This window comes from Aristolochia californica, unplaced genomic scaffold (assembly GCF_029961685.1).
Source record: "Aristolochia californica isolate CCGP_79_NKW_82.1479 unplaced genomic scaffold, dmAriCali1.0.hap1 SCAF_6, whole genome shotgun sequence".
NCBI lineage: Eukaryota > Viridiplantae > Streptophyta > Magnoliopsida > Piperales > Aristolochiaceae > Aristolochia > Aristolochia californica.
Genome location: NW_027182257.1, coordinates 3,302,655 through 3,327,195, shown reverse-complemented (window position 1 = coordinate 3,327,195; position 24,541 = coordinate 3,302,655). Strand labels below are relative to the sequence as shown.

At 41.1% G+C, this 24,541-nt stretch overlaps 1 protein-coding gene across 1 annotated transcript in view; it reads right to left on the bottom strand.

The window, feature by feature from the left end:
* Window positions 1–23,698, bottom strand: part of LOC137934103 (callose synthase 10) — a 55,699-nt gene extending 32,001 nt beyond the window's left edge. Inside the window, exons 1-9 of the mRNA XM_068778333.1 lie at window positions 23,198–23,698; window positions 22,196–22,293; window positions 21,877–22,040; window positions 21,266–21,392; window positions 20,602–20,712; window positions 20,027–20,152; window positions 3,947–4,036; window positions 3,233–3,330; window positions 3,005–3,122 (exon numbers count right to left, since the gene is read on the bottom strand). Coding sequence (XP_068634434.1) covers window positions 3,005–3,122; window positions 3,233–3,330; window positions 3,947–4,036; window positions 20,027–20,152; window positions 20,602–20,712; window positions 21,266–21,392; window positions 21,877–22,040; window positions 22,196–22,293; window positions 23,198–23,405 — 1,140 coding nt within the window. The 5' untranslated portion in view covers window positions 23,406–23,698. The remainder of the gene's footprint in view (window positions 1–3,004; window positions 3,123–3,232; window positions 3,331–3,946; window positions 4,037–20,026; window positions 20,153–20,601; window positions 20,713–21,265; window positions 21,393–21,876; window positions 22,041–22,195; window positions 22,294–23,197) is intronic.
* Between the last annotated feature and the right edge of the window lie 843 nt (window positions 23,699–24,541).

The window sequence follows — 24,541 nt, the reverse complement described above, 5'->3', positions numbered from 1 at the left end:
ATTGAATTGCCCCTTTCTATTACTACCAATAAAACCCATAAAATAGAACACAGTTGAAAAAACCAAACTGCCTAACTTTACCCAATAACCAATACCTTTTTTTTTTAAATGATGCTGAATTTTATTAAGAGAGCTCAAACAAGCAGATTACGAGAGGGGAAGCCTTCCCAAACAATGAGAGAATGCTGGGAAGTTCCGAATTTTGCCAATTTATTAACCAAAGAATTGGTTGATCTAGGAATGAGGTTGCAATTACAATGAATCGATGACACAATGTCAGCAATGCAATCAGTGATTGGCCAGTGGCACCAAGGGGGGGAGCTATCTTTTGAAAACCAGCTGATGACAGTTTTTAAGTCTCCTTCAATAAGCAGTTTGCCATGAAGCCGCTCTTTAAAGATTTGGAGGTTGAATAGAAGAGCACACACTTCAGTAGTATTTGAATCAACAATACCCACCGGCCCAACATAAGATAGAATAGGGTCTCCACTGCTGTCTCTTAAAACACCACTAGCTCCAGCCGACCCAGGACAGTCTAAAGCACTGCCATCAAAATTGAGTTTGATGCAGTCAGAAGGGGAAGGATCCCAGGTGGCCATAACCAGATTCCTACAAGGGCCCGCCATATGCGTGATCAAACCCAAATTTTTCCGCAGGGAAACGCCCGATAGAGAGGCAAACTCCTTCCTAGTATGTAACCAACTCGAGATAAGGCCCACTGCCTGAGAAGTTGTATTATCCGGGGTGCTAGCCTTGGAGTTGAATCTTCGATTATTTCGCTCGAGCCACCATGGGACATGCGCAAGGCATGCCAAGAGAATTATCTTGCCCAACCTAGGAAGGCGGATCCCCATAACCATCTCATAGGTGCCGAAAGGTCCGGATGTAGCCCTATTTGGAGTCAAATCTTCTGAAATATCTTCATCTAGACTTGCCAGGAAAAATCACAATGTAAGAGAACATGATAGACTGTCTCGTTGCACACACCACAAAGGGGACAAGTACAATCATGGGTTGTGTAAGCTCTTTTATGGAGGTTGTCAGAAGTGATGATTTGTTCCCTGATGACCGTCTACACGAAGAATTTGATTTTACTAGGCGCTGAGAGTTTTCATGCCAGGTTTGCCTTGTGCTCATGCATGTTGTAATCTTGCTTTCTAATGTGAGAGTAGGCGGATGCAACTGTGAATCGGCCATTAACGTTGGGCTTCCATGTCAGTTTATCAACTGCATGCTCACGAATAGTAATGTTGCTGAGTCTGGAGAGGAGAGAGCAAAAAGCTGAAGTTTCCTCATCATTTAATCCTCGGCGAAACGTGAGACTCCATGAGCGATCTCTCCAAGAATCAGCCACTGAGCAAGAGAGGTCCCTCGCTACCCTAGAGATCCCTGGGAAGTCCTCGGAGAGGAGGCGGGGGCCGCACTATTCATCCAACCAAATGAGGAGGGTTTGCATGTGTGAAAGGAAGTTGCATCTTTGAATATTGGGAGGAGCTTTTGAATTGATTTCCATATCAGGGATAGGAGCGAGTAGTGTCAAGTGCCTAGCCAATACAACCGAAAAGGCCGACTTGTTAGGTGCGGAAAGCATAGCACACTTATCCAAGATAAGAGTAGACGGAACCACTCTGACACCCACCCCACCCATTCTCTATCGCCTCTCACGGGATTCGAACGCGGGACGTGGCATGCCCAGCTCTAATACCATGTCAAACGTCGAGCCAATACAACCCAAAAGACCGGTTTGTTAGGTGAGGAAAGTTACCGCCTACAAGAGTGGACGGAACCACTCTGACACGCACCCCGCCCATTCTTGACCACCTCTCACGGGATTCAAACGCGGGACGTGGCGTGCCCAACTCTGATACCATGACAGCGGCTAACCAATACAAGCCAATAGACCGATCTGTTAGGTGCGGAAAGTTACCGCCTACAAGAGTGGACGGAACCACTTTGACAAGTAGCGCCATCCTCGCTCCACCAGGCACCCAAAGGTTGAAGATAGAACCTGACCATATCTCCCAATAGGCTGTTATGATTGATGTTGAAGTTCCAGATCCATTTGAGCATAAGGGCATTGTTCATCTCCTTCGTAGGCCGGATGCCTAAACCACCCCGATTGAGGGGCACGCAAATATCCTTCCAACTCACCAAATGATATCTGAAGGTGTCCTCTGATCCTCTCCAGAGAAAACACTGACGGATGGCATCAATCCTTTTGCAAACGGAGGCCGGACAGTACATGAAGGAAAATAAATAGTTTGGCAGTCCTGCCAAACAAGACTTGAGACGAGTGAGTCGCCCTACAGTAGATAAAAGTCTACCCTTCCAAGTAACTAGTCTCTTCTCAAATTTCTCAATAAGGGGGGACCAAAGCATTGCCGAAGGAAGGGTCAAAAAGTGGGAGTCCAAGATATGTAACTGGCAAATTTTCCACTGAGCACCCCCAAAAATCAGCCATACCCTGAAGCACAGGTGAGTTGATATGATAGCCTAGGAGGGTGGTTTTCTTCCAGTTAATGTTCTGACCATAAGCCAATTCAAATAGTCCCAATACAACACGCAGTTTTCGGATCTGATCCTTAGTACCAACCCCAAAGCAAATGGTATCGTCTGCAAATTGAAGGATCAGCACATCAAAGGTTGCACAGTCCGACGTGGGGAGGAGCCAACCCAAGTTCTTGGCCGAATAGATCAATAACCAATACCTGTTACTCCAAGAGAGAGGACACAAATACAAAAGTAATACCAAACTACCCTTCTAAATTCAAGTAATGACAGGCACGTTAACTTGCAATACATGTCAATGAACCAAACTAAGGCTTACAGATGAGACCACTTGAAAACAAAATGGCAATAGATTTTAGGTAGTTGGGACATTTTTATATTAGAGAATATAGAACATGTGTGAGAGAAGAAACTGAAATAAAGTGAGGGAAATGTAAAAAAGGTAAAACAAAAAAGAAAGTAATCTATTTATTGAAAATTGACGTGTACCACTCACATGATGGAATATATAGCACAGGCATTCTGGAGCAAAACGAACATTAGCAGCCTCACCCCATATAAGAAAGTATAAAGCAACCAAAATAACCTTCCTGTCTCGATTGATTGCTTCTATACTGCAAACAACATATTCTTTTTCAAGTTATATATGGACAACAACAAAGTGAAAAATGAAAAAAGGATAACAACCACCTACAGTATTTGGAAGAAAAGAAAATAACATCACCTAGTCCATGCAAGCCGTATACGCAGGTATTTGCACCATTTCATATAGTTATCCAAAACTTTAAGAAAAACCCCAGTAATTGCTTTCTCATCTACTTTCTGCAGAAATCATTGAAGTAAATAAACATTAACAAAAGGATAAAAATTCAAAAGTATAATTGAAAGGTACAGAAAGTGAAGTTTTTGACCTATGAGTGTGCACGCCTGTTTGCATGCGTTTATACAAACTAAAATATTTTTTACATAATCTCTGTTGAGAGCAATAGGCCACCTAAAAGGCTAGTCATTTTGAGATGGAACCAGATTCAATTCAAAAATAGTATTAGAGCAGGATGTTTGTGTCAAGCCCCAATTTGTGATCCCCAAGTTATTTATGTGTTGTGAGCTCATGAGGTGAGAGTTTGAGTGTTGTGTTTTTTTTAGGAGTTTGTGCTCACATCTTAGACCCTTTTTGTGTGAGCCTGGAAGTGGAGGCTTGTGTTGCCTGGAAAAAAAAACCCCACATTGAGATATGTTAAGAAAAGTTATTGAGTTATATAAGGTTAAGCATTAGGCCAACTTAGTTGCTAATCATTTTGGGATGGAACCAGGTTCAACCCAACAATCTCAAAAAATAATAATACAAGTTAAATGATTTTTCCTCAAGCATTGAACCAGATAAGCTGCAATACAACACATTTAACTAATTCACCCTTAAATACAGCACATTACTCACTGGCTCAACTCCATCAGGTATGCCAAGGCGCGATTGGGCATTTGCAATAGAAAGAACCAGATTCTCACGCTGGTTCCTGATGTTATCTTTCTGCAGAGACAAACAGCCAAGCACATTAATACATGCACAATTTACAGATGGAAATTTATTTACAAATTTAAACATAAAGACAAACATTTTGACTAATACCATAGGTATATATATAAAGATATTAATATAAATATATATTGCATGTGTTTTTCATTTTTCTTGCCTTCCGGCTTGGAAAGAAATGAACCTTTCCTAAAAATTTAAAATAAAATAAAAAAACTCTGGTTGATACAAATTACTATGGAACTTAAATGGCAAGATATTATCATGTGCTTATTCGGTGTACAAAAAGGAACACTTCAAATTACATTAAACTTGCTTTGGTTACTTTCACTTCGGAATAAAGCCAACTTTTCCTTTTATTGTTGAAGAAAATAATGCTAACTTGATATAAATGTTAGCACACAAAAAAATTACAAAGATAAAGAAAGACACTTAAGTTAAGCTTGATAAAAAAAAATATACATAAAATTATCTTCTTTTTGGTTAAAGGAAAGATAATATAAGTAGTTTTTTTTTTTTAGACAGGCAAAATTTTATCAAAAAAGCGCCAAGAGCAATTACAACAAAGGAGGAGCTCCTAATAATGAGCACTTGAAGGAAAACCCCCTCTCTCGCAAGAGAGGCAGCTAAACCATTAGCCACTCTAGGAACATGACTCCAAGTACATCCAATAGATCTAGTACGATCCTGTGTTTCGAAAAAAACAAGTCCAATGACTCCAAGGTGACCCCTTCAAACCAGCACACAAGTTGACAACACATCTCAAGTCGCCTACAACATGGAGGTGACCACCACGAATTTATCTTTGAAGACCAAGAGATCATGGCAGAGAGCTTGAAGCTCTGCTGTGATGGAGTTAGAGACATCAAGAAGACCAGCATAAGAGGCCAATATAGAGTCAAACACATACAACACCTGTCTCAAATCAACCTTGCTCCACAACCACTTCAAAGGACGCCTAACCCCCTTTCCTTTCCCTATTCTCATCCTTATCACCACCCTTACACCACCTTCGACTTCCAGAAACTCTCCTTGACCAAGGAAAACTCAAACTCAGCTTGGTTGTACCCTTTTTTTTAAAAAACAATGATGATGGATATACTAATAAAGAGGAAACAAACAAAATTAGAGGAGCAAACCCCTAACAACAGGGGATTGGAAGGTTGCTCCCTGCTTGGCAAGCACATCAGCAGCCGAATTAGTGGATCTTAGAATGTGAGACCAAATACAAGGAAAGTGAGAAACAATATCCAGAATCTCCAAGAAGACATCCCAGTGGTGCCGGGGGGGGAGGTTGCACGATCACACCAGTCGATAACCACCTTAGAGTCACCTTCGATGTGAAGGGGATCCCCACAATTGTCCCTAAAGATATGAAGCCCACTAATAAGGCCATGTAGCTCCGTCGTAGTTGAATCAAAGATACTTAGGGGGCCGACATAGGAGAAACATTGGTTACCCGAGGAGTCAAAGATAACACCGCCGAAGCCAGCAATCTTGGGATTGCCGAGGGAAGAGCCATCGAAGTTTAACTTAAGAAATCCGGGCTTCGGAGAGGACCATGTCTTCATGATAGGGGGCTTGTTACCAATCTGTATTCTAGCCAAGCAATTCCAGTTATCGCGGATAGAGGTGCCCACAAAAGAAGAGAAAGCCACCTTAGAAAGAAGACAAGCGGAAATGTGACCCGAGATCCGGTCTACAACTCTCTCCACTGGGACATACTTAGCATCGAAACACCTGCAATTACGCTCATTCCAAAGGCCCCACGGAATGTAAGCAGCCCAGGCCGAGAGCATTAGCTTTCCCAGACCAGGAAGGGAAGTACTAGTGAACATTTTACTGAAAGCGACCAGGTCCGCTAGCATACAGAATTGAAGCCCGACCTTACGAAGAGTGAAGGTCCACACTATCCACGAGAAGGAGCACAGCAGGAGGATATGGCTGATTGTTTCTTCCTCTGAATTACAAAATGAGCAAAGGGGATCAATTGAGGGGTGTCCTCTCCGTCGAAGAGCCTCGGCCGGGAGGATCTTGTTTAAGCAAGCACTCCACATTAAGAATTTTACCTTGGGCAGGGCGCAAAGGCACCACGAGAAAATAACTTCATACTCCACTTGATCTGAGTGCAAACCTTTGATGTAATCGTAAGAAGATGACACAGAAAAGGTACTGCTCTTATTGGGCCACCAAATGAGCTTATCAAGCGAATAGTTTCCATCAACTAACATGCCTCCAAGGCCTTAGTATCTAAACAAACCCTTTGGGGGTGAAGGTTCAACCACCGTCCTCAAAACCCACAACCACCAAAATGTCGTGCCACAAGGAGGGAAGATAGAGATTTCTGAAAGCTCTCTGAAAAGGCTCCTTCCCCACCAAGTCTCCCTAGAAATTTTAAGGACCTACCATTACCCGCATAAAATCAGACAGCCGAGGTAAAAGTCGGAAGAAGCAAGTAGAGGGATCTCCAAATTGGCGGTAGACTCCTTCTGTTACCTCCATAAATCCACCAAGGAGACGAACATCCAAGCTTGGTGATGACCACTTCCTTCCAGAGGTAGGAAGAGATTGTGATGAATTTCCAAATCCACTTTAATAGCAAGGCCTAGTTCATGTCCTTTGATTTCCGAATCCCCCCCCTCCAGAGTATTTTGGGAAACACACATCCTCCCTACTGACCAAGTGATACTTAAAAGCATCACTTGAACGCCTCTAGAGGAACCTTCTTCTCTTTCGCGTCACTGAAAATCAGTTTTAGGTAGCAAGCCTCTCTCCATCGGTAGTTGGGGTCAATGAAACCCATCGCAACGTAGAGCTTTGAACCTTCCGACGTGGTGTCCAACCATTGTATAATCTTACCGAAAGTGTTAAAGATTTTGCTGAGTACCTCATTCGTCCACAATTCGATTGGGAGACCTCGGATCGAAACCCATTGACCGAGCGGTTGACCTACCGGAGTTGCTTCCCATTCCGACACAAATAGTTCCTCTTCTTGTAACCATACCCTAATTTTCAGGATTTCTTCTGTCTCCTCCCTCGATTTGGTAAGAACCAACCATTTCCGGGGTTCCATCCATGCTATTTTGGGCTGAAACATGAAGGACTCGCCGAACCAAAGAGTAAGGCTAGTGCTATTCCATCGCTCAGAGGGGGATTCCACGATTAGGCTGGTGCTGAGCTTCAGTTTCCCATTTTTGAAGATGTCGGGAGTTGGACAGAAGGTTGGGGGATTTTCTGGTGGGGGCTTGGGGGTGATATAGAGAAAGGTGATTTAGGGGTTGGGTTTTCCGAGATGGGGACTGAAAAGGGGGGGAAATGACGAAGGTCTTTTCTGGGGGGAGGATGGTTTTTTCCTTTTCTAGGTATGGAGACCTCAGCAAACTTCTCGCTGATGGCTAGGATCGAGCTTCATAGCTCTTTCCAACAGTGAGAATCTCCGAGAGTTTCCAGTAGGTAGACGCGCGCCATGACTGTTAATCCTCTCCGCTGGATTATTTTGAGCTCTCTGATACCCTTTTTTCGGAACACGGAAAAGGAGAAAGAAATTTCCCCGATTCGGATTTCGCGGAGCCTCGGAGCACTTCCGGAATCTCCCTCCTCAAAACAACGAGCAAAATCCGAGACAAAGGCTAGGGGGATTGAGATAAAAGATCTCCTTCGTCCATTCCTCATCGTTATACGTATTACCTTGGCATTTCGCCCTTGTGTTAGGGCCAACGAGATCTCAGAGTCACCATATACCCACGATGTGTCTCCCTTTCTGGTATTTCCTTTCCGGCCCGCAGATCTTCCCTTCGCCGTGCTCCAAGGACCATCATCCTTCGTCGCCAACAATTTGCCGCGATCTTCTTGTCTTTGGTGAATAAGCATCAACTGTCAAATACTTATTCAAAAATTTTCTATATGGTTTTCAAACCTATCTTGATAAGAAAATTTTACTTAGAAAATTATTTGATTTTTTTAATAAGAATTTCCAATTAGAAAAATGTTTCCAAAAACATGAGGCACTAATAGTCCCTAGAAACGTATTTCTACTAAAAATGTCTTTTCAACATTTCTTTAAAAAAACACTAATATGGCTTCGTTTTTGATAAATTTTTATTACATATTTTGTATGTCAAGAAATTTTTCTATGTGATGGGTCAATTAAATTGAAAGGGTATTCTAGTTGAGTCTTATTTACTTGACAATCCATATTAATAATTGAGTCTTAATTAATAGGATCAAGTTCATCTCCTTTACTTACTGCTCCCTACTTTCATCTGGTTTCGACCTTTCGGGCCTCACAAAGAATTGAAATACATTCTAAGTTATGAACAAGAGAAACTTTCAAACTGAGAACAAGATTTAAGTACATGGCTCAATTGTATAAGAAAATATTAACAAAATATTTCTTATGTATAAAAATATCATTTTTATAAAATAGTTTATATTTATTTTCCTCAATTTTCACTTTAATTATATTTTTAATTCATTTAAAAATTTTAAATATATATTTTAATTTTTTCCTTCACTCTTCTCCTCTTCTTGCGATTTGTTTTCTTTTACTTTTGTCCTTCAACTCTTATTTATTTTTCTTTTCCTTTTTTCCTCTCCTCCTTTTTTTTCATTTTCCTTTTTTTCCTTATTCTCCCATTTTTCCTTTTTCTATATTTTTTATAAAATAGTTTATATTTAATTTCCACATTTTTCACTTTAATTATAATTTTAATTCATTTAAAATTTTTAAATATATATTTTGATTTTTAATTTTTTCCTTTACTCTTCTCCTCTTCTTGCTATTTGTTTCCTTTTCTTTTTGTCTTTCAAATCTTTTTTTTCCTTTTTCCCTCTCCTCTTTTTTTCCTTTTTTCCCTTATTTTTTCTTTATATTTTTATAAAATAGTTTATATTTATTTCCTCATTTTCGCTTTAATGATAATTTTAATTCATTTTAAAATTTTAAATTTATTTTTTATTTTTTATTTTTTCCTTCACTCTTCTCCTCTTCTTGCTATTTGTTTCCTTTTCCTTTTGGCATTCAACTCTTATTTATTTTTATTTTCCTTTTTTCCTCTCCATTTTTTTCATGTTCTTTTTTTTCCTTATTCTCCCATTTTTTCCTATTTTCTTCCCTTATTTTTTCTTTACCCCCTTCCTTTTTCTTTTCTTTTTTCCTTCTCCTCTTCACTAGAGGCTTATTAGTCCCACATAGGTAACAAGAAGAGAATCACATGAGAGGAGGGCTTATAAAACTCTAGATAGAAGGATGGCAAAACGCACTTACCTGGGCGGGGTGAATCAGCGATGAGTTTCGACTCTACGAGTTGAAACTCGAAGACATCCCGTCCCGCTCCCGGCTCGCACCTCTTGGGCCTCGTTAAGTTAACGAGTCAGTTTGCGAGCTTTCGAACCGAATCATGGTTCGGTCGAGCTCGGCTCGTTAATTTAAACGAGCCTCATCTGGTTCGAGATCCAGAAAAATCGAATCGAATCGAGCCGAGCTTGAGCGGCTCGCGAACAGGCTTGGTTCGATGCCACCCCTACACACACCCCCGGGAGGGGGGCGGCAACCCCCCACGGCGACCTTACTGCAAAGATTGATCTGTGTACCGACTTAGCATAGGGCGTTGATTAGGCTCCACAACTTAACACCATTCCTTGATTTTTCCTTTTAGGAAGTAGAGTTTAAGAGGAAAAGCCCACTCCCTTCTACCATATATTGGGCCTTTGGACCACCAGCCATTAATGAGAGAGTCGAAATTTTTCTCCAACAACCATGAATTTTCGAAGCGGAAAGGGGGAGGTCCCCCATCTCTCAAAAGAGATGGAGAGCATAATAGGCCAATGATCAGACCCCACCTTATTCAGCAACCTTCTGGTGACGTTTCCAAAAAACTGCAGCCACGTTGGACAGGCAAAAAAGCAGTCCAGGTTAGATAGAATTGGTTGTTGTTGGCCAGTTGATCAGGTAAAGTTTTTCCCTGACTGTGATTTCGTCCAAAGCACAAGTACTGATGAAGCCTAGAACACCCCACATAGAGGAGGAGATGGAGGGAGTTGGGGGCTTCTTCTCGCTAAAGAAACAAAGGGCATTTAAATTGCCCACGAAGAGCGAGGGTGAGCCCGAAGTCTGGAATATCTCTGATAGCTAGTCCAAAAAAGGGTATCTTTCCCAATACCTTTCTTTTTCTCCATTGCCTGGTAAAGGTTGCCAAAGAAATTGAGAAGATTATGAAAAAAATTCTTTACAAAGGCTCCACGGATGGTTTTAAGCATCACTTAGTTAAGTGGTCTAATGTCTTTAAAGAGAAGTGTCATGATGGGATGGGTATTAGGAAGATTTTGGAGACAATCAAAGCTTTCTTAACCAAATGATGCTACAGAATCAATTTGTATAGTAATCTCCAATGGATCCCCTTTGTTAGGCGCAAACTCAGGGAAGTTAATGAGCCATGGCATCTTGGTAATGGCTTCTTCAATCGCCTTTCCCCCATTTGGAAGTACATCCATAAGGGGTTCACCCTCTTCAACCATAATATTAGACTCTTCCCTAGCACCAATGACAGAATTCGACTCTAGTAAGATATTTGGTGTGGCAAAAACCCCCCTCAAAGAGCAATTCCTTTTTTTAAAGAAAGGTGTGTGAAAATTCAATAAAACGAGAGAGAAATACAACCTAGCGGGGTGGGCCGTCCTCCACAACAAGGTGTTGGAGGGAAGATCCCCGTTTAGAGTGAAAGTATGTCAAATGATTGCCAGATCTGGGGGTGTGGAAAGAGCAATTCCTTTTGCGTTTCTTGCTTGCTAGACACCCAATGCCTCCCTTTCTGACATTCTCATCAATGGTGCGTTTTTGGATGTCAATTGGAGTCTACTTTTTTTTAGGAATTTTAATGTTGAGGAGACTATTGAGATCAACAATTTTCTGTATCAACTGAGCAAGGTATTCATCCATCGAAATCATTCTAATAAGCTTGTCTGGTGCCCCATGAAAATGGGAAATTCTCTGTCACTTCATGCTATACATTGTTGCTTTAGGGCACTTCCTCTAGCCTAATAGCCTTAGTGTGGACTCTGTCACGGCTGGCAAAGGCTAAATTTTTCTTATGGAATGCTCTTCACCTGAAAATCTTCACCAGAGACGACCTTATCCGTCGGGGTGACAAATTCCTAGCCATTCTTGTTCCCTTTACCAGCAAGCAGACAAGGACATTGACGATCTTCTTCATTGTTGCTTCTCATGTTGTATATGGGTGGGAGGAGGGAGAAACCTAAAGCCACTCACGTCAGATAGCAACTGAACCAACGTCCTCAAAAGGCTTCAAGGGATCCAAGTCAAGAAATCACAAGAGAGCAATTTTTCCACAACCATAAGCCGGGAGGATGAGGCGTTCTAAAAGATTCTCAAGTTTCGCTCAAACCAGATGTTCCAGGGAATAAAGATAAGACATGCCTTGAAAATACTGTGGCCAAGCCAAGGGAGCCTGAGGCCAACGCTGAAAATAGTGAGCCAGTGGAGTGAATCTGGAATACAGCCAAAAATCTTGAACCTGCCAGGACCGCTGTCTAGGAACCTCCTATTTTTGGCACCATTATACTATACTTTAAAGGCTTCTCTATTGGTAAAGCAGGCCCCTCTGGTTTTAGTGGAGTGTCCAGACCAAGAGGTTGTTGATTATCGTTGGGTTTTCTGAATTGGTTTAAGGAGGCCAGAAATTGGAACCAGTTAAAGCCATTTTCCGGTGACATTGGAATGTAGATACATGCGATTAGCTTCATTGCACGAAGATGGATGATCTTGCACTCAGTCCACATGTAGTGAAAGACTGAGATGATGTAACTTTTTTGCAGAAGATTTTTCCATCATGCTTTTTGAACGGTGATTCCAGTTGTTGTACGAAAAGGAGAATAACATTGGATGGAATCACTAACAAGGACTTTGGCTCACTGTTGATGACAAAGATCTTTATAGATTGGGAGCTCTTTGGTCCTATTTCTTTGGTTTTCAGGACTGTTCCATTGTAGTGAGACTATCACTTCTTCGTCTCTGGTACATCTGATTCCTTTGTGTGACCATCTACCATCCAGCATCTTCCTCATGATCCGCAACCAAAACTCCATCTTTGCCCTATGAATGTCCTGTCAAAACCGCATCTTTTCTCCCTGGATTTCCTCTTGCATGTCGGTCTCTCTTGAAACCCCCTCTCGTACCCTCCATTGCTTGGTCACTCAGCAAAGATAGAATAAGTAGTGTTCTGAAGAAGTAAGGGAAGGCCTAGGGAAGGAAGTAAAAGAAAACTTGCTTTGTATTACAATTTTCGCAGTTACTTTTTGTAATTCCCAATGTTTAAATAATTCTCATACCTGTTATCTACAAAAAAATAGTTTTTTTAAATAATCCACAAAAAAATAGTTGACACTGTAGACTAACACTCAAATTTGATGTCTAGAATTGATGGGTAAAGGGTCATACGATTCTATGGATTTACATGTGTTCCACATGTTACACTAGTGGAGAGTGAGTTAAATTGGGGGATAATAGTATGAAAATGGTTTCACTAGGAAAGATCATACACTTATTAATTGGAAAAGGTCCTCCTAACTACGCCCAGTCATTCTAAAAGGAATCAGCCCAACTCCAACATGGTGTAAGAGTGAACCCAAGAACATCTCTTTCTGTTTAAGGGCCTTTGTGTGTGTGTCCTATGGCCCATTTGAACTTGTCATATACGTCTAATGCCAAGTTCCTCATTTACAACTGGAATCTGCACATGAAGGTGAGCATTGGCAGGGGTAAAGTCCTAGCATTTTGCATCAGTATGGGTACCCATTTCTCAAGTTAGCAGATTGTGACTCAGAGTAAAAGGGAGAATCCCGTGCTGGTTTCAACTTGGAAAATCCTTCACTTAATAGTTGAAAAAAGACAACCTAAATTTAGCAAATAATTTGCAAGGGACTTGCACTTATTGAACACCTATTTCCTGCCTTCTCTTTTTATTTTTAAAGTGTTTTTCATTTTAAAAATATAACTACATCGCACTTTCAGGCCATGGCCTTGTTTCTACATGGAACTAGCAATATTAACTCAATCTATTTTGAAGAAAAAAAATTATAACATGAACTAAGTCTCATCCAACTAGGCTCAAATTTACCCAAAATGAGCCAAGTCTTTTATGCATGCCAGATTCTGCATGAGAGCTGGATTTGAAATGATCTCAGGTGGTCATCATTATTTACTGAGTTATCCTTTTCATAATTGGTACAGCATCCAACAATCTTATCAGAAGAGACCTTTGGTCCAAATCAGAGTAGGGCACTGAAGGAGAATGAGGCGACGCCCGAAGGAACGTGAGGAGGAAACGTCGTTGCTCGAGAAGAAGTTTCATCAGACTCTCACCTTGGCAGCAGCGGACCAGGAGAAAGATCGACATCATCTCCTCGGAAGAGCAGTCGCAACGGAGAATCCCGTTACAGGGACTCAGCTGAGACAAGAAGACCGCGGCAAATCGCCGGCGACGGAGGAGGATGGCCCCTGGAGCACGGCGAAAGGAAGATCAGCGAGAAGGAAAGGAAGTGTCAAGGCGGGAGACTCATCATGGAGTTACGGCAATTCTGAGATCATAGAATACCAAGGTAATCCAAATCACGCTACGGGCAAAGAAGCTCCTTTATTTCGATTCCCCTGACCTCTGTCTCAGATTTCGCGCGATGCCTGGAGGAGGGAGATCCTGGAAATGTTTCGAGACTACGTGAAATCAGAAGTGGGGAGATCTCCTTCTCCCTTTCCGTATTCAGAAAACAAGGGACTTGAGAGCTCAAGGTAATCATGAGAAGAGGGCTTACAATCATGGTGCGGGTATACCTACCAGAGACTCTCGGGCAGGCTCAGTGCTGGAAAGAGATGCGGAACTCAATCCTGGCCATCGGAGAGAAGTATGCTGAACTTCCCATGCCAATAAATGGAAAAACCCACTCCCAACCCAGAAAAGACCTTCGACACTTCCCCCCCTTTCCAACTCACAACTCGAAAAGCCCAACTCCTAAACCACCACCCTCCATATCACCCCTTCAGAATATCTCCCAAACGACTGTCCAGATCCCGACCATAACCTTACCCCCCGAAATATTCGAAAATGGGAAACAAAAGCTCAACGTCGGATTAATCGTGGAATCATCCTCTGAAAGATGGAATAGCACTAGCCTCACGCTTTGGTTCGTCGAGTCCTTCATGTTTCAGCCCATGGTAGCGTGGATGGAGCCTCAGAAATGGCTGGTTCTCCCTAAAACGAAGGAGGAGACGAAAGATATCCTGGAGAACAGGAAATGGTTACGGAAAGAAGATTTACTTGTATCGAAGTGGGAAGAAACTCCGATATGCCAGCCTCTCGGCCAATGGGTTTCGATCCGAGGCCTCCCGTTTGAGTTATGGTCGATCGAGGTGCTCAACAAAATCTTTAACACATTCGGAAGGATCATCCAGTGGTCGGACACCACAACGGAAGGATCAAAGCTCGACGTTGCAATGGCATTTGTCGACCCAAACTCCCGTTGAAGAGAGCCTTGTTTTCAAAAATTAAGTTTCAGTGGTGATTTCGTGTGGATAGAGGTGTCCTTCGGGGAACTCTGCATATTGAGACCACCGGAATGTCGTCGAACGAGAAAGAGAAGCAACACACCGGGATCACAGAATGCCATCATAAAAGTGGATCTAACTCTGTCTCTTTTAGGGATCGGACTGAACACCTGCCCGAAGCCACCCTCACAGACCGAAACCTTTGTCCCACTCCTGTGGAGCAAGACTTTGTCTCTACAAGAACAGAAAGGCAGACGGACTCCACCCCACCTCAGTGCACTCAAATGGAACTTGAGCAGTCGAAATTTCCAGACCTAGAAAAACCCCCCCCCTCATCCGCAACCAATCTCTCCACCTATCCTGGCTACATATCAAAGAAGAAGAAGGCATTTGGAAACTAATTTACCGAAGAGAGAATCTACTCGACTTGCTGAGAGGAAAAATATGGCTCAAACACCCCCCCTTCCAAATAACGATCTACTCGTCTTGTGGAGGAACTCCAAGTGGAGCGTCATAATTATGACAAAGAGACATGGCAAAACATGATGAGATTGGCACGCTTAATGGGGGTTGTTTACCAAGGTCAGCTGCTTGGGGACAGTATTGCATCGGGAGTTCAAAACCAAGGTAGCAAATGATCTTGCTATCTTGAAATGTCAGAGGAATTGGTGTTGTCCGGAAGCGCGGCATGATATCAAGCTTCCTTTCTCAATTCAAGCCTTCTATAGTTATCTTCCAAGAAACAAAGTGTCAAGAGATGACAGATGCCATTGCCAAGGAGCTCTGGTCGTGCCCCTCAATTAAGTGGGCAGTTGTGAATGCTATTGGCCACTCTGGAGGTATATTCTTAGCCTGGGACTCGGCTAAATATGACTCTATTAATATCATTGAGGACCGATTTTCACTGGGTATTCAATTTAGAGATCTCTCTTCCGACAGAAGTTGGTGTGGGGGCGGAGTGTATGGTCCGACCAGATACGGGGATCGGAGCCTTTTTTGGGACGAGCTCAATTTGCTTCAGCAGAATTGGTATCTCCCGTGGATCTTTGCAAGGGATTTCAATGCTATCAGATATTGTCATGAAAAGAAGCCTCCGTCAGTCCGAATTTCGGCCTCTATGCGAGGCTTCTCAGATTTCATTGGTGGGTGTGGGCTAGATGAGATTTCCTTATCCAGGAAGAATTACACGTGGACTAATGGCCAGCAACAGCCCATACTATCAAACTTGGATCGTTTCTTGGCGTACCATGACTGGCTGCAGATGTTTGAGAATGTCACAGGAAGAGTTCTCAATAAGGTCGGCTCCAACCATTGGCCTATCATGCTGACTACCGCATTCGAAAAGTGGGGGCCCTCGCCTTCCCGTTTTGAAAACTCATGGTTAATGGAGAAAAATTTTGAAGCTCTTATTGATGATTGGTGGGATGCGGGTCCTAGCTTCAGTAGACGGGAGTGGGCATTCCCTCTAAAGCTGTGATTATTAAAAGGAAAAATTAAAGAGTGGGCCACGAGTCGCCAGACCTCTATGGTTGCCGAGAAGGGCTCTTTTTTTTTTTTTTGAAAAAGATGTATTTATATTAACAAGAGAAAATTTACAAAGGATGAGGGAGCAGATCCCTTACAACAAGAGATTGCAGGGAGGCTCCCTGCTAGGCAAGCACATCAGCTGTCGATTTTGCAAATCTCGGAATGTGAGACTAAATACAAGAAAAAGATGATGCAATATCTAAAATCTCCTGAAATATGTCCCAATGCCTCTATGGAGGAGGGGAATTACGCTGGCACCAACCAATCACTACCTTGAAGGAACAAAGGTATTTAAATTCTGATGAGTTTTCGCTCCGAAATTCTCTAAATTATAAACTCAATATTATCTTGCATCAAGAGAAGATTCGGTGGAAGCAAAGAGCTAGATTTAAATGGCTACAGGAGGGAGATGCGAATACAAAGTTTTTCCATGTCGTCGCCTCGGCAAAGAGGAGATCCAACCGAATTACCTCATTATGCATTAATAATGAGGTAACGTCGTGTCGCACCTCAATCACTAAAGAGTTGGTTAAGTTTTTTACAGATTTATATTCGACGGAGTGTACCAACAGGCCGAGGTTTTCGCACATTAGTTTCTCTCGTATCTCCACAGCAGCTGCCTCACTTATAGAATCTCCTTTCTCTTCGGACGAAATTGAACGCACCGTCTTGGGCATGGAAAGTGACAGGGCCCCAGGTCCTGATGGTTTTAATGGATACTTTTTGAAAAAGTTTTGGGCCCATCTTAAGGAAGATATCAGTGCTATGATTGGGGTTTTTTTTAGAAATGGCATAACATTCCGCAGCATCGGTGCATCATTTATCACTTTGGTTCCAAAGAAAGCAAGTGTGGAGAAACCAGAGGATTTTCGCCCTATCAATATGGTCATGAGTGCATACAAAATTATTGCAAGACTCCTAGCCCACCATTGAAAGGTATTGCTCCCCATCGTCATCCACAAAGGGCAAGGCGTTTTCCTCAAGGGGAGAGAAATTTTAGACTCCACAATGGCCGCGCATAAGCTTATGAACCACTTCAGGCGTAACAAGGACCCAAGAATTGCCCTCAAGATGATCTTGAAAAAGCTTTTGACAAAGTTAATTGGATCCTACTTGCTGAGACAATGGAAAAAATGGGAGTTGGAGAAAAATGGCGATTTTGGATAAGAAAGTTGTGTGGGCTCAGCATCCTACTCCTTGACCCTTAACGGTTCGATATGTGGATATTTTAAAGGAACTAGGGGGATTAGGCAAGGTGACCCCGCTCTTATTCAACATAGTAGCAAAATTCCTCTCTGCTATGTTTTATTCGGCGGTTGACCTTGGATGGCTCTCCCCAACAAGCCCCCACCAGGCATTTAATATACCTATTTTGCAATATGCGGATGATACTATTATTTTTGGAATCGGTGATATGGATAGTGCAAGGAGGATAAAAGCAGTATTAGGGCTTTTTAAAATAGCATCAGGCAGAAAGTTAATTGGGGGAAGACCTCTCTTATAGGATTTAATGTGAGCCCGGAGAATCTTGCAGAGATGGCAAATTTATTTGGTTGCTCTACGGCTACTCTTCCGACAAAGTATCTTGGCCTCCCTCTCTTTCATGGGCGTATCTCCCAAAGTTTATGGAACCTAGTGGTTGAAAAGATTGACTAACGGTTAGCGCAACTTGGAAGGGGTGCCTCCTCAGTAAGGCGGGCAGAGTAATCCTCCTTAAATCATGTATTAATGGCATCCCTAACTATGCTCTATCCTTTATGCCTTGCCCATCTTCTATATGCAAAGCCATGGATAAAATGAAAAGAAGATTCCATTGGAGAGGATCAAGTGATTCTTTCAAATACCACTTGGTCAGATGGGATGAAGTATGTCTTCCTAAGAGATTGGGTGGATTAGGGATTCGAAAATCAAAAGAAATGAATAAAGCTTTACTTCTTAAATGGATTTGGAAGTTCAACACAAATTCTTCTAATCTTTGGAAGGAAATGGTTCGGGCAGAGCTAGGGTCGAATCCGCCATGGTGAATGTCCAGAGGAAATCGGAGAGGGCTATCCTCAATATGGAGATCTCTTTATCTGCTTCTCTAGAACTTCTCCTCAGCCTCTAGATTCTTTGTTGGCAGTGGGAGATCTCTTAAATTCTGGGATGATTGGTGGACAGGGCAAGAACCTTTGTGAAACTCTTTCAGAAATTTTTTCCTTCTCTCCACACAAAGGGAGATCTCAGTAGCCGATGCATTTGAGGGGGGTGGTATGAACCTACATCCCTGAAGGGGTCTATCTGACACGGAGGCTATGGAAGCAAGCAGTTTATTGGATTCTTTGAATCATGTCAAGGCCTTCCAATGCAGACAAGCTCATTTGGTGGCCTGACAAAAGCAAAAAATTCTCAGTTTCATCGGCATATAGATACATTAATGGTTGGGATCCAACGCAAAGTGAGCATGATATCTACTTCGTTTGGCATCTATGCGCCCCTCAAAAGATAAAACTCTTCATGTGGAGTGCTTGCCAAAGTAAAATTCTTACGGCTGTACTCCGAATAAGAGGTCACCCATCTACAGACCCACTATGTCCTTTTTGCAACAATGAAGCCGAATCCGCCAGCCATACTCTACTCCTGTGTCAATTCTCATGGAATGTGTGGACCTCTGTTTTATGCAAGTTGGGGATGCAATTCTGTATATATGCTGATTTGATCGGTTTTTGCAAGTCGATCATTGGCTATCCCCTTCCTGGTCTCGATAAATTGATAATCTCAGCCTACGCTAGTTTCGTTCCATGGGGGCTTTGGAATGAACGGAATACACGGAGGTTTGATGCTAAAAGTGAATTTGAGGCAAGAGTAGCTGAAAGAGTGACAGGGCAAATATCCACCTGGCTTCTGACTAAAAAGCCTTTTTGCTCTCTCAAGGGCACCGCCATTCGAGATAACTGGAGCAATCTGGCAAGGATGCACATTGGGACCAAGGTTCAAGTAATGAAGGAGTAGACTCCCCCGAAGGTTGGCTATTTAAAATTGAATTTCGATGGCTCTTCTCTTGGCAATCCGGGGATTGCTGGTTTTGGGGGTGTGATTTTGGATTTATCTGGAAATCAATGTTTCTCTTTTGCTGGTCCATTAGGCATCTCAGACTCTAAGAGTTACATGGCCTTCTTAATGGGCTCCGTGTGTTCAGAGACAACTGCAGTGGGCCTATCCACATTGAAGGGGACTCCAAGGTAGTGATTGGTTGGTGTCAGCGTAATTCCCCTCCGCCATGGAGGCCTTGGGACATATTTCAGGAAATTTTAGATATCGTTTCATCATTTTCTTGTATTTGGTCTCACATTCCGAGATTTGCAAATTCGGCAACTGATGTGCTTGCCAAGCAGGGAGCTTCCCTACAATCTCTTGTTGTAAGGGATCTGCTCCCTCATCCTTTGTAATTTTTCTCTTGTTAGTATAAATACATCTTTTTCAAAAAAAAAAAATCAAAAGAGACCTAGTTTTAAATGTTTTTGACATGTTCAAATGAGATAATACTACAAACAAATGTAGTAGATGAAAAACAATGATTTCCATACATCGTTTGGTCAAATTTCACACACACACATATTACTCAATATTCATGATGGTCTCATGGATTCATTGTCTTCTACATTTATCTATAGTAACACACAACACTTGTCTTTCAAAATAAAAAATAGCAAACCTAATTTTTCCCTATCATACCCTGTTTTTCCCGAAAAAATGCAAGAAAACATAAACTTTACAAAATTAAACTTCAATTAGAAAATTCTGCTCTTATTTTCATGAAAATGGTACTAGAATAACAAGATGAATTAATCACATGTTAAATGATTAAAAGAAAGAGATATGGATAGATAAGAGAGAGAGAAAGAGAGAGAGAGTCACAGACAAACCTGAAAACCAAACACATACTGGAGGAGATCAAACATATCCAAATTTCGCAGTTGAGGAACTTCAAAATCAGCAGAAAATTTGGGAAAATGTTCTGTGTAATGTATTGCAGATGCAGCAGCTCTCACCTGAATAAAGCATCATAAGCATTTTAAGATCAACTTAAACAAAGTCCAATGTTGAGACTCTATTCCTCTTAGTTCTTGATGTTTTCTGATTATTGATCGCTTTGGAGGTACTTTTCTAGTTGGATGTATTTGTGTGTTATTTTGGGTTTTCTGTAGCTGCTCTTGGCCCCTTGGAGCCAACTTTCTTAATAAAATTCTTACTTAAAAATTCAAAAAAACATGATATATGTAATTATGTTTCATTATGTGCAACAAACACACAGCAGAGATAGAAGTACCAGCACTTTATTGCCATACAGATTTCTCTTATATTATTCTAAAAGAAAAGTTTATAGTTACATGGACATGGTACAATCTACTGCTTTACACCGGTTGTAAGCATAAAAAACTATATAACACAATGGGGATCTATGCATACACAAACACAGTAACCATCTAGAGAAGTCTACCTCTGGGAAAAGTCCGATAAGGTTTGTCATTGATGGAGCATCTAAGGGGACAATATTGTAAGGAGTGAGCTCTCCCGTCAATGTTGCCTCAGATTTCTTCACCTTCCTTAACTGCAAGACACCATAAATAGAATACTGGCTGAATTAAAGTCAAAAGTTTAAATAAAGAAAGAAAGAGTCAATAGGTGTGTTGAAGAAAGAAGATTCAATAAAAATACAAGCCAGTGTTTTCATGACAAGATCCAATTACTAAATAAATCTTCATTAAACTGCAAAAGGATTCAAAGCTACACAAAGGTTTCTTGAAGACAAAGCAGCTTACCTTTTTAAAGCATGTATTCCTTAGTGATGTTTGACAAAACACATGAAAATTTAAAAAAAAAAAAAAGGAAAGGCTTATTCATATATCACCTTCCAGTTACAATCCAACTTTTCAAGTCTATCATGAGATAATTACTATGCAACTTGAAGGGAAATTAATATATTCTCATGGCCCTGCTTTTGACAAAACCATGAAAGCAATTTTCTGAAAAAACTAGAGACTTTTCACTCTGCACGCTTGAATTGTTTTGTCAACAGAAACACCAGATTCATGAATTCTTGAGGGTCATGGCCACTCAAACTGTACATAATATCTAATTGCTATGAGAACAGGACAGTTTACCTCCTCCATAATGAGTCTGCCAACCCCATCATCAGTTACCACATCTCTAGCAAGAGCCTCCATGACCTCGATTAAGGCTCTCAAGGTAGCATAAACTTTTCTCATTTCATGTGATCGAAGTTCCGAGCTGAAACAAGAAATTATTCAAAATCAGCCATTTTGCACATGTTGGAATAACAAAAGAAACCGGCATCTGTGGATGACCTGGTATTAGAAGATTTTGTTGCATATCATAAAAAGCATCAAACACCAAATGACTCTTCGAGAAGTCACCAATATAATGGGATCAATATATGTGAAAAATAAAGTCAATCAAATTCTACAAACGCATAAGAGTTTCTTGGTTGCAACTGAAATTTAAAATAAACAATTAATTAAAAATACAAAACATCTCTAGAGAAAACTAAGTTATAAAAGCAAAATGATTGAAACAAATTCAGTAACTCATATATTCAAGTGAATTAGGGATGGGATGAAATGGCTTCTTGGTAGAGAATGTATCCCGCTTTCTTCAATATCATAATATCAACCAGCACAACACTAATCAATGTCGATGGCTAGATCCTGACAAACGCAATTAAAAGAAAGACAAGACTTGAATTAGTGCATACTCTCCAAAAGTTGTGCTATAGGTTCCAGACTCTCTCCATTTCTCTTCTTCCTTTTGAAGATCCTCCACTCTATGTCGCCGTTTATAAGCTAGATAAAACTTCCACAAACGCTCAATATCACGATTACGATCAATTCTTGATCCATCCTTTTTAGCAAGCTTTTGCTGCACAATATCAATCTAAGGCTTAGAAAAAATTGAGATAACCCTATAAAAATGCAGAAAAAAATGGCCTACAATGAAAATAAAATCTCCAGATGCATCAGTTTAAATATGGGATTACTGTATGATATCAACCATCCATAAGTTAATTGGAGTACCTTAATGACAGACATTAGACCAGTCTTGAACTGGAGAACGCCTCTGCCATCACTGTTGGGGTCTAGGTTTTGAGCCATTGTGTATGCTTGTTCACACACTGTTATTGAAGACAAATACATAAGTAAAGGTGAATCTGACAAAATTAAACATGAAAGTAAAAATAATAGTTATAAATTTTATTGGTTAAAAAGAAAGGCTAGCCAGGATAAAACTTACATAGTATAATAGCAAACTATCAGTAACATAAGAGTCTTCAGAAATTAGTGTACAGCAGACACATATAAAAAGAAATTGACTTAAAGGGACTCGATTACCTTAAACCGCACATATTTTGCAGGAGTTGCTGAGAATCCAAACCTTATCACTTGTAACAGTGTCCTGCAAATGGGGTGAATTTCTGGCCAGTTGATACCACCCTATATGCAGGACCTCCATATGTTGGACAGATACTCCAGCCATTTTTTGTCAGTTTAAAGTTCTAACAATATGGCGAACATGAAAGCAGATAAGAGTCTAACTCTAACATGGAGAGGTTTTTTTTATGTAAAACGAATGACTCGAGTACAGTTTGACATACTTTAATTTGGTTAGACTCGCCTAACTTCTCCATAAGTCATAGAGATTAAAGAAAAATGATTTCTGAGTAAACTGGAAAATCTGAACTTCTTCGCACTAACTTCTTTTTGCTAAAAAAAACGAGAAGGAACACACTTTCAAGCTCAAAAAATCAGGCCTGCGTATTCTATATCGCATCTGAACTGTTTTATACGTCACTCAACAACCCTCGAAACAAATTTGGGGAAAAAAATTATCCCACCAAAAAGCCACTGACTTATATTATTCATCGACAAACTCAGTTCAGCTTCAAGTAAAACAGCACCCTGTTTACGAATCTGTAAAATACTAGTGCGTTGAGGAAAGAAGAATCACTAGCACTCCAAAAAAATAGAAAAGCCAGAAACAATAAATCAGCACGGAAATAAGAACTATTTTGGACTTACATATCCTGGCAACATTCGGATCCTCGTCTTGGATCTCATCGGCGGCCTGTAATATAGCATCAATATTTGTGCTCTTCCCAAGTGATGGCGGAACAGCGCCAGCGAGCCCGCTCGAGGTCCGGCCATGGCCCTGGCCTGCGCCATGGAGCTGCTCCCTCTGTAATGTCGCACGCACCAGGCGCTCCCAATTGTGGTAAGCCCTAGCCATTGCCAGGACGTCGAAACCCTATTTCCGCCAAAAACAAGAGCGAAAGAAGATCTAATACTGACGATGCCGGTGCTTGACCGGATGCTCCATACGCTGGAGAACGTAACGAATCAAGCAACAAACGGAAACAAATTGGAAATTTAGTGAGGGTACGAGAAGCGACGCGGTTTTGAAAATGCAGATGATGAAGAAAGTGAAGCTATGCTAGATCACGGGGAGGACGAAGTGTTCAGAAATATTTCATAATCGTCCCTCCTCGAGAAACTAATTATAAATTAGAGCCCTGAATTTTAATTTTGTGAAAGGGATCTCTCGGACAATTTGATTACGTTCCCGGCTACTAAAAGCGACACGCTTTCGGCTACTAGAAAAAGGAAAAGAAGACCGACCCTTTCGTCTTGACCTGGCTCTTTGGCAAGTCTGGGCCTTATGAGATATATGAGATTTTAATTAATATTAGTTTTAGCAAGGGTAATTAAGAAAATGAGAATTTTGACCTAATCATAGTGCGAGAGAATTTGGGAGAAATGTTCAAGTCATTCATATGGCTTCATGGGTTTCAAAATTCATTTTCCCCTCCCCAAAAATTTCATGTTTTAGATCAATTTGGTTAAGTTTGATAACACAACGTTGGAAAAACACAAAATAAAGAACTTAGATCGATAAGAGTATAGACCCACCTCTCATCTCTTTCCTTTTTGCCATGGGAAAAGGGAGATGGAGGCACTCCACTAATGGGTTATATTGGTACAAATATTTATCTTTATATAGTAGGAGGGTTGATCAAATACGAAAAGTGATTTCGTACGAAATATGTGAAATGGTTATTTCAGGCATATGATCTTCATCAACGGCACAAAAGCCAAACCCTATTCCTACTCCTCACTCCCCTTTTTTTCCCCCTCTTCTCGTGTCTCGCCTAGCCTATCACGCCATTGATTAAGATCAAACGACTAAGATAATCGTTTCGCATGTTTCTCATGAAATCGCCTTTTGTATTGGATCAACCCTATTATAGTTAGTATAACAATGAGATTTGATAAGTTTTAAGTATGCTGAAAATGTAACTCTTCTTCTTGCCCCATCCTCTATGTACACAAAATTTATGGGAGAGGAGTGAAAAACTTGGAAATGGT